This window comes from Brassica napus, chromosome C7 (assembly GCF_020379485.1).
Source record: "Brassica napus cultivar Da-Ae chromosome C7, Da-Ae, whole genome shotgun sequence".
In the NCBI taxonomy this organism is placed as follows: Eukaryota; Viridiplantae; Streptophyta; class Magnoliopsida; order Brassicales; family Brassicaceae; genus Brassica; species Brassica napus.
Genome location: NC_063450.1, coordinates 26,541,770 through 26,553,376, shown reverse-complemented (window position 1 = coordinate 26,553,376; position 11,607 = coordinate 26,541,770). Strand labels below are relative to the sequence as shown.

The 11,607-nt window shown below is 32.4% G+C and overlaps 1 protein-coding gene and 1 pseudogene across 1 annotated transcript; both read left to right on the top strand.

The window, feature by feature from the left end:
- The first annotated feature begins 2,798 nt into the window (after positions 1-2,798).
- LOC106425619 (urease accessory protein F) lies at positions 2,799-3,798 on the top strand. Its single transcript, XM_013866339.3, has one exon. The coding sequence runs from the start codon at positions 2,971-2,973 to the stop codon at positions 3,706-3,708; it is 738 nt and encodes a 245-aa protein (XP_013721793.1). The 5' UTR covers positions 2,799-2,970; the 3' UTR covers positions 3,709-3,798.
- A 2,802-nt stretch (positions 3,799-6,600) lies between these two features.
- Positions 6,601-11,414, top strand: LOC125589981 (annotated as a pseudogene).
- Positions 11,415-11,607: the final 193 nt, after the last annotated feature.

Here is an 11,607-nt window from a genome sequence, read left to right as displayed (position 1 = left end):
CTACTCGTACATCTCTCTTATACCTGCATAAACTCTTCCCTTTGGTACTTAGTCATTCAGCCAAACATCCCCACAGACCAAGCACCTTTGGGAAGTCTTCGGCTACAAAAACGACCTCAAGCAAACATGCTCCAAAAATTAATTAAAATTCATGAAAACTTATGATAAATCCCAACTAAGAGATTCTCATAATCAGAATCCAATGAATCGACCCGAATAAAATGGATCCTGATCATGAACAGTCCGACTAAGCCAATGACTTCATTCCTGAACCGGCCCAAGGCCTTAGTTCAGTGCCTCCATGTCTTAAGCGTATGCTCCCCTGAACCCAAGTCCTCTTATGTACTAATAATTCCCATCAGATCTTAAGTCAATCAACCAACCACCCCACATGACTCTGAACTGATGAGTCTTCACACTTAACTAATCGGCCATGGAACCATGTCCCAATGAACCCGATCAATCTTGCTCTCACTACCGGTGCATCCTTTGATCAAACAGATCAGACACCTTGATCCATCACCTATGGATCAGGTCGTCCATCCTTGCCCAAGACCAGATAACACACGGCCTTCCTTGGATAAACACACTCGGCCCCATACTTGTGGTCCATGCCACTTAGTACTGGCCTTACTCACCTCCACGGCTTGCTGCTGGTTCCAAACGAATTGGACCTTGCACTCCACATGGTTTCTCATGTACTAGGACCCCCATGTGTCTCCTCCATGAGTCGGATCATTGATTCACACCATGATCAGAACAACCACACACCATGATAACTATCCAATGAGTGGCCTCTAACTTCCATCCCACACAGATGAGTTAGATCAACTAAGATCCGCCCTTCTCTCAGGGTCCTGGATCCTTAGTTTACATCACAACATATGGTCTTCAAGGGGCATGCCATACTTAGCCTTAACCGCACCACAAGAGACAGAAACATGAACTGAAAAGTAATTATAAAATCAGTTACCTTATACATGATCTGACTAGATCATCTGCCTTCTTTATCATGAACGGCCATGATCCTCCAAGCCATGCCTTTATCCAGACCTTATCATATACTTCCAGTAATGATAAGATCCATACAAGGGTCGCTCATCTCTTCCCTTGAACTCCCATGAAACCGATTTTTGCACTGCATCCGCCTTCAAGGATATCCATGCCATTGAGAGTGGAGTCCGGCCTTCTCTCTTCTCTCCTGGATATTTGTGTGTGTTCCCAAGACATAGAGGAAGCCTAAGACGTGATCATCCATGATCAAACACCATCACATGGTCGTTACCATCTCCCATGAAACTACCTTCCCACGCACCTCTCCCCTTAAGGCTATCTTGGCCTTAGGAAGTGGAATCCGGCCATCCCACTTCTTCCCTGACTAATTGCGTGTGTTCTCAGGCCCTGGAGGATGCTTTGGGTGATGTCAACATGAATCAAAAACTATCAAAGGGTCGTTCATAACTTCCCCTTTGATCTCTCCCAAAACTGTTCCTTTATGGCCTTCAAACCACTCTTGGTCTTGGATGTTGAATCCGACCAACTCTCTGTCTTTTCTCTGTTTTTCTTTGTGTTTCAGGATGTAGTAGGAAGCCCTGGCGTGCCTGGAAAGCCACGAAACTATCCTCCTTTTATAGGAGAAATGGTGGTTACTTTTCTAACCATTGCATCCTTTCGGTATCAATTCTGGCCATTGATTAAATCAATGGTTCAGATCGCACCCCTTGGGCCTGGCAGTTACCATCCGCCCCTGACCTGTCTCAGTGTCCACCTACAGTGTCAGACCACCCAGCTAGGTCAGTAGCCAACCAACTAGGTCAGCTAAGTTAGAGCTAACCGCTAGCTCGCCCAGCTAGCTCAGCTAGTAGTTCAGCTAGTGTGAGCTGATCAGTGAGTATGCAGCTAATGTTTAGCTGGATTAGCTGAGTGTTCAGCTGATTCAGCTGGTAGATTAGCTACTCCAGCCCGTCCAGCTTCCTCACCGCATCACATTCTATCCGTATAAGTCCCTTGGTGCATTTTCTGACCCGAACTATACAATTAATGATCATTTCTGATCATTCCTTCGTCATATATTGTTCACAATCATTTTTTTATGATCTGAATCAAGGCATCCACGTTTTCCTTGCAAGGCATACCCCTTATATCAAGTTTCAGACCATTTAACCCTTCCGTTCAACCTTAGAATGCTTGACCTTAAGCCAATCGACCAGCTTGCTTGTTCTCCTGTCCAAAATCTATCCCGACGGTTCTTTTCAGGTTCCGGGATGCTACAGTTCTCATCGATATCGAGTCTCTATCTTTATCTTTTACGTTTTCTGCATTTACTTTCATTCGCTGTGAGCATAATGATGTCGTTGATGCTCTTGCAAAAGCGGCCTTGTTGGCTTGCTCTTCTATCTTGTACCTGTACTGAACTCTCTTCTTCTTAATGAAATGGGCTATTGTTATTCAAAAAAAAATACTTAGATTTTGATTATTTTGAATTCTCATTCGATTTTTAATTCGGGTCGAATGTAGCGAATCTTCGCTTATTAAAACATATATATATTAATTGATTTTGGTTCGCTATCTCAAAATTTGATCGATCTTTGCATCTGGATATTCTGCCTAGGTCTACGCTTATGGATCACCCAAATTTACTAATATGTCTATGATGAATTGTTTTTATAAGAAAACATCTAGATTTGAAGGTAAATTGATGGGAATCGATTGACAAAAAATAGTCGTGTGGTTCGGTTTAGAGGCAATTCCGTTGGTTCCCACATGGTTTTCATTTGATTTGAAATTGAACCGTAAACCAATATGGTACTGAATAAAAGAGAATAATTAAATGTAAGTATAATTTAGTGTCTTCTCGCCGATGTCGTCGTCGTTCTCTCCCTCCGTCCAGACTCTGAAGTCTCTCTCTCTCTCTCTCTCTCTCTCTCTCTCTCTCTTTTCGAAGACTCTCGATAAGAAACTGTTCGATTGATGGCAAAACCAATCGGAGAAGATTCAATTAGCGAGAGCGTTGCGTCAAGATCCTCTTCTTGTTCGCAGTGGAGCCAGTGGCAACTCCTCGATTCAATTTTACCAACCGGAGGCTTCGCTCATTCGTTCGGTCTCGAAGCAGCTGTTCAGACACGGTTAGTTTCATCTCCGACAGATCTCGAAACCCACATCATCCATGTCTTGGACAACACAGCTAGCTTGTTGCTTCCTTTTGTCTACTCTTCCCTCAAATCTCCAGACATAGAAACATGGCAAAGACTCGATCTTTTACTCGACGCTACCTTAACCAACCAAGTCTCTTCAAAGGCATCGATCTCCCAAGGATCAGCCTTGTTCCGAATCGCTGCTTCGGTTTTCACCGAGATCCCATCTCTGAAGATGATCAGAGACGCCTCTTTGGGCTCCTCCAAGGAGCTGCGTTTCCACCACGCTCCGATCTTCGGGCTTGTGTGTGGCCTTCTCGGGATGGATGCCGAGACTTCTCAGAGGGCGTACCTGTTTGTTACGCTGAGAGATGTCGTCTCGGCTGCAACCAGGTTGAATTTAGTGGGACCGATGGGTGCTTCGGTGATGCAGCATCGTATTGCAGTTGTGGCTGAAACGGTTTTAGAGAAATGGAAGGATCGTGAAGCTAGTGAAGCGTGTCAGACATCTCCTTTGCTAGATGTTGTGCAAGGTTGTCATGGTTACTTGTTTTCTAGATTGTTTTGCTCTTGATGAAACACACATTGATGTGACTTTTATGTTCTTTAAGTTGTATTAAGCATGAGAAGGATCAAATTATATGGAACTATACTTCTGAGACAAGATGAGATGTGTTTTTAAACATTCGCATGTAGAATTGTTGTCTCAAGTATTGTTTTTCCCACAACTCTGATCTTATGTTCCACATTCCTACATTGTCTAGTGATATGTATATCGCAGTCCATGATATTTTAGCCTAAAAACAAGTGGTTACAAAATAAACCAAAATGATCTATGGATGTATATGCAAGCTAGAATTTGCAATACAAACGATTAACCATTGTTTCATAATAGACAAATCACAGCTAAACTTTACAAAACTAAACAGACCTAATAAACTGATTTAGAACAACTATTAAAATAGTTATTATTACTATATAAATCACCTACATTAACCTAATATTACTCAACAAATTATCTTGTTTACGATTTAAAAAGAAGAAATTGCTATATCTTCTTAGCATTTGTGATAATTAAATACATACGTCATGGGGATTCAGAAAAAATCAAGCGTTTTCATGATCATAGATATGATTATGATAGTGTTTTCTGCACACATTTCTCATTCACACGATGTAATGTGCAGAAAATATTGCATTTCAAATCAGTGCATGAATGTAATGAAAAATCCTGATTTAACCACCTGTGAACAAGTTTGCGAGGAGTTTTGCAATCAACAAGAAAACATCCATCAACAAGAAAACATCCATCCAGAGTATGCGGTTCCTTCTGACGGCGGTATTATTATGAACGCTTATTGCTTTATGAGACCTGCCGATTGCACTACCTGATTCGAACTATGAATTACACATTTTCTTAAATTTGTGTATTCTCTATAAAATATATGTTGTTTTTGTTTATTTTATTTTATTATGTATTGATATAATACTAGTGTGTGTGTTTATTGTATTTATCAAGTAAATATTTTTTTTTTCAGCTGCTAAAAAATTTAGTATATCCATTTTCTTAAAAATAACTGATTTCAATGAACAATTCAAATCTAACTGAATTAGAAAATGCAACACGTGAATTACAATTGCTGAAAGACTGATAGAAATCACGAACAAACAAAGTTTATTAATAGGACGATATAATTATTAAACAACAGATTCATGCAATGCAATGATCCGGTGATATATATATAAACGAGAAGCATTGTAATAAATGAATTCACACTAAACTGCACACATGTCACGTGTAGAAGCATTGTAATAAGTGCGTTCACACTAAAATGAACACATGTCACATGTACAGAGCTTCTCAGCCAAACTCTACATAAATATGTTCACACTACTTTACGTTTTTTAATATAAAACTCACATGCATGGTTTTTTTACGTTATTTTTACTGTTTACAAATAGAGCTGGACAAATTATTCATAAATTTTGATTGGATTCGTTATCCGTTTTGATTTGAACCGAAAAATCCTGATATCTGTTACTCTACGAAGCAAATCAAATACTAAAATGCAGTATGCGGTTCCTTCTGACGGCGGTATTATTATGAACGCTTATTGCTTTATGAGACCTGCCGATTGCACTACCTGATTCGAACTATGAATTACACATTTTCTTAAATTTGTGTATTCTCTATAAAATATATGTTGTTTTTGTTTATTTTATTTTATTATGTATTGATATAATACTAGTGTGTGTGTTTATTGTATTTATCAAGTAAATATTTTTTTTTTCAGCTGCTGAAAAATTTAGTATATCCATTTTCTTAAAAATAACTGATTTCAATGAACAATTCAAATCTAACTGAATTAGAAAATGCAACACGTGAATTACAATTGCTGAAAGACTGATAGAAATCACGAACAAACAAAGTTTATTAATAGGACGATATAATTATTAAACAACAGATTCATGCAATGCAATGATCCGGTGATATATATATAAACGAGAAGCATTGTAATAAATGCATTCACACTAAACTGCACACATGTCACGTGTAGAAGCATTGTAATAAATGCGTTCACACTAAAATGAACACATGTCACATGTACAGAGCTTCTCAGCCAAACTCTACATAAATATGTTCACACTACTTTACGTTTTTTAATATAAAACTCACATGCATGGTTTTTTTACGTTATTTTTACTGTTTACAAATAGAGCTGGACAAATTATTCATAAATTTTGATTGGATTCGTTATCCGTTTTGATTTGAACCGAAAAATCCTGATATCTGTTACTCTACGAAGCAAATCAAATACTAAAATGCAATATCCATTAAAAAAAAAGCAAATCACAAATATCAATATTTATAGGAACGAATATCCAACTTGATCCGTTATATGCATATATATATACATATATTTAAAGAATTATATGTAAGTTATATATTATAGTTTATATAAATTTTCCAATATTTTTGTTTTTAAATAATTTCATTTTAAGAATTTTATTTTTCATGTATATTTTGAAAAAATGTCATTTAATACTAATTAACAGTATCTTTATATATTTATCAACTATATTTATATACTTTTACATACACATACATGTGCACATTGACGTGGGCACCTTATAACTAAGTATTTACCACAACTGAAATATCTATTTTTTTGGAAGTTAAAATTTTTTTTTCTTAATGCCTCTTTCACTATCGACCAAATTGTAGTAAAATGATTTGTCTTAATAATTTTCTTTTCTTTTTTTTTAATTATTATCCATTTAAAAACTATAATACAAAACCATTGGTTCGACATCACGACTATCTAAGATTCATAACATAAAAACAAACAAATAATAGTAATTTTTAATTATCACAAGCAAAAAAAAAACAAAAAAAAATCAAACATTTTAACCAAACAAACCAAATAAATATTGATTTAAAATTATAATTATATTTTTCGAGATTAAAAACCAAAAAACAACCTAAAACCGAACCGATATCCAGATTAAACAGATTAATGTCTCTTTATTAAAAAATAATGAAAATAATAATCACATTCCGCGCAAGGCGCGGATTATTACCTAGTGTATATTACAGTCCATGATCTCGGGTACACCTACACAGATTCATGCAATGGTCCACATTTTACACAAAACAGACTCAACTTTTGTGGCCAACTGTGTCATCAATGGTAAAGTATCTACCATGAGCCTCTCACACATATTTTGTTATTATTATTCTCTAATAATGTAAATAACTTCTAAAAATAAATAAAAATATAACAATCACATAATGACACATAAGAGAAAACAGTTATTTTTGGAAGTTTTTCATTTAAGATATGTATCTCAACTTTTTTTTTTTGCCTTTCAATTCTTCTCTTATTTTTAAATTGTTCAAAAGTGAGATACTTGTTGAGAGATGCCATCACGAATCAATGAGGATGATTGAAAGGAGCTGTAGCTTTATATTTTTGATTTAGAAATAAAATTGTAGATTTTTTTTTGCTGTGGCTGTAAATAATTTTGCAGTAAAATATTAGGTGTAGGTTTAAAAAGATTTAAAACTTACGTATAAATTTTCTAAAACAAAAAATAAGTGCTTTAGATTTGTGGCTTTCTACAGCTAAAAATAAATAAAAAAGAAAGAAAAATATGTAGTTTTAAAAAATATTTACAAAACATGATTAGCAAAGATTTAGGCTGTAGAAATAATTTAGGCTGTAGAGAGATCTAACAGCACTTCTAAAGCCCTTCCCAATCAACCCCATTGGGGGATCTCACCTAAACGGTGCAGCGTGAGTATAGATTGTACACTTTTCTACTGGTAGGACTCCACTTCCCAAGTAACATTCTGATTGTTAGACCAAAGTCCACACGGTTAATAAAATGGTCATGAAGTCAACAATTAGAAGACGCACATAACTTTGGCTTCCTTAAGGTCTATCTCTCGGTTTGAGAACGCTATATATATTGCTTACCGTATGGATATCTTGGATGCAAATATGAACGTATGAGGTTCAAGAATAAAAGAGCTTAGAGAAACCAAGAGAAAACAGTCAAAGTAATATTTAACTCACCAGAAAAGGAAGAAAGAGTAACCATCAAGGTGCCAGCTTTGGCAAATTCTTGAAAACAACCTCCGAAATCAGTTTGCATCACAAATGTGACAGGGAATATCTCTCTTTTTGTGCGCTGGTCAGATATGTTTCCAGGCGTGTATACGCCATCAATTTTGAAAGTCAGCTAGTTTCAAAGGGGTGTCACTTGGGTAAAATGATGCTCTGTTCAGGGCGTATCGTTGGTTGCCTTTAATCTGTCGAGCAGAGCTAGCAAGTCTGATTGTTCTGGTGATGTTTATCTTACCATAGCGGTATGTATCTTGTGGGCTTGGCCTCAGTCTGTTTGCTGTAAGGTTTGTCCTACAAAACACGAACCAAAACAACTCATTAAGTAGTTATGTTTAAGCCATGAAGTTAGCAAAACAACTAAATATTTGCAAGAACTGAAACACTATATATCACCATATTTAATATCTTAAACTAGTGCATTGGATTTAGGTAAAACATTTGATGACATGCAAATAAAAGAAATGTACTTACCATTGATTTATGTTTTGCACTTGGCCAGTTATTACTATCAAAAGATAATACATGCATATTTATAATATATTTATAACTTGAAACTTAATTTGTGATTCTATGGAGGGAAATCCCCTACACTATATTTGAAAAGTGATTTGTATATGTTTCTTCAGTACATTAACTTTCACAAAAAAATAATGACATGGCTTAAAAGAAATATGACATAGCATAAATCTAATTGTGACAAGTAAAATTTACTATATTTAGATTTATGTTTTTGGTAAGATTTCTTAAATATAATAATGATGATTTTTTATATACGGATTTATATTTTTGGAAAAGATTCATAATATAGTAATAACTAATAAATTTTATATCAAAAATATTTTTTCTCAGTAAATATTCATTTTGGTAAGATTTTATGATACCTAATAACTTTTCTATATCAATTAAAATAATATGTTTTTATATATAAATAATAGTTACGAATATTAAAATTTTACATCAATATATGAATCATATTTTTATTATTAAAATAAGTGTAGTTTAAAATATATTTTATCAACATATATAAGTTATTTTTATTTAATGTATATATTATTAGAAATAATTTATATATTTACAAATAGACATATTTAAAAATGGTAATTAAATAAATAATAATATAATAAAGTAACTTTATAAATTTCAATTATTTTTATCAAAAGTTAAATAATGCAAAATTAAAAGGTCAAAGTAAACTTGAATAAATCAAACTAAAAACAATTACATTATGGTTTTATTTTTTAAACTGATAAAACTAAAATATAAAAATAGAAAATTTTATTTATATATAACATTTTTAAATATTTTATATCTGCGCATGGCGCATGAAAATTCCTAATAAAAGATAATTCATCAATTTCTTACAAAACAAACAAATGGAGGATTTTTGTATAGATGAACATCTTTTTCTATTTAACTAAAAGGAAACGTTTATATACAAGAACTTATGTACCGTTGTTCTTGTTGAAGCTCTAGTTTAGTTCTAAATTAAAATAATATATAAATAAATATATTTTTTCAATATTTCATTAATATTTACCAAACAAAAATTTAATTTGAAAAACGTTCTTGAAAACTTAAAATTTTGTTTTGTTTTGTCTATGATATAGTTAAATAATTAATTTAGTTTTAAATAAATTTTTTTTATATTTTTAAATTTGAGTTTATTAAAAATAATTTAGTAACTTTCCTATTTAATGAATGTTATTTTCTAACTTTATCTTTGTGGTCTATATATAATATATATAGCAAGTATATATAGAAACAATCGTTTTTCCTGTTTAGGAGAATTGTCATTTATTTTATAAAAGCTACTTAAGTATTTATTTAGGTCATAAATTATTTATGTGATGATGTGGGTTTAAAATTAGTGTCCCGTAATAATATTAGTGAGAACAATTAGTTACAATTTATTTATAACAAATATTTGTTCAGATTAGCTTACAAAAAAAAATTGACAGCTTAATAACTGGTCGTAATTTTTTAAAACCTGTTAAAACTAAATTTACTAAACATATAAATACATCTACATTGACTTGGAATCTTTGTACTGAATCATCTTATTTTAAAACCACAATAAAGAAACATATATGATTTAAAAGGTGTAATAACTACTGTACGATATGGCAGCTCAAGTATCAAAGAAAAAATTCAGTGTTTTAAAGATTGTAAATTTTGTTTACAATGATGTTTTCATCACAAATCTCCCATTCTTATGTAATGGATGAGAAGTGTGTAAAAAATTGTATCGTGAATATATGTATGAAGGCATCAAGAAAAGCAACAGCCATATGTACCACTCCACGCCAGACAAATATGTGATCCATTGGGTAATGAGCACTTCATAGTCCCTCGAGGTGGTCATAATCCAATAAAAACCTTCTGTGGAACATTTAGCTGGGTATGCGGTAATTAGAAACCAAAAACTGTCTTCGTCTATTCATACATCACATGTTTATGTTTTTGTATCATTGTCTCGGCTACCATCTCATCTCATGTACTTGTTTATTCTCGAGGCATCTCTGACTCTACTTCATTTTTTATTCCAAACTTCATTTTGAAATAATATCTTCTTCAATCCCACTTTATATTCAACTCTAAAATGGATTAATGGTTAGGGTTACAAAATATTACTTTTGCATTTTGAAGTTGAACTTTTTTTATTTATGAAATGGTCCTTTTAATCTTGAATATTTTTATTTCATACTTAAATAATATATAAAATAATACAATAACATGAAAATAAATATAATACTCCACAAAATATTATTTAATAGTTTTTCATAAAAGATGCATAAACTAATAAAAATCAAAACTAAACGTAATAATTTATAATATAATATAATATAATAGAAATAAGTGATTTAATAATTCTGTAAACTGTTTTTGGAATCAGTGAAGTATCGTTCAAACAAAATAGATGAGTTTGTTTATCTTGTGGGTCAACATTTCGATTGATAACATTGTACTTGTTAAACTTAATATATGCAGAAACATTTGGATCAAGTACGTAATTTAAAATACAAAACAAAACTTTGTTTTCTTCTTTATGTTCTTTTAATGCATAATTTTGTTTTTGAATTAGGAAAATTGCATATGATGAAAATTACACCAATTGAAGTTGGAAGAAAATATCTAACTGTATTTTTATTAATAAATATTTAATTTAAATAAAATATATTTTTATGAAAGTTTTGTAAATATAAAATAGTTAATTTAATTGTTTAATTTTTATAAGTTGAAGGTACTACTAACAATTATTAACTAAATAAAAAAGGAATAATTTGTGAATATTTTTTTGGAGTAAAAAATGGAGTAATACATTACAGTAAAACTCAACTCCATCTTGGAGTTACACCATTTTGAAGTAAATATTGGAGTAATACTTTGGAGATACTCTTATTCCAGAAACAAAAATTAGATATTTAAGAGTGCGAGCTACGACCAGGCCTGGTGTTATCACTATGATCAGTGATCAATTGAAATCTCTAAACTCTCGGAAGATATTACATTACATCAACATCTAGATGATTGCAATGAATTGGTTCTCCATTACTATTTTAAATATCTTTTTTCTTAAGTAAAAATTGTTATCAAGCTATTTAGTTGTTGTGTTTAAAAAAAAAAAAAAAAAAGCTATGTAGTTGTTGAACAAGAAAACAAACCTAATTAGTTTTTCTTTTGTTCTTTGATCAATTGTAATCTAATTAGTTATGCATATTAGATACAATGACGAAGCCTAATTTTATTTTGTTTGTAAATTCAAGTTCGAAAAAGATGTTGTGCTAATTTAAGAGTCTTGGTAGAAACGCTTCTAATGGCAAGAAAACCTGAAGTTTCATGGA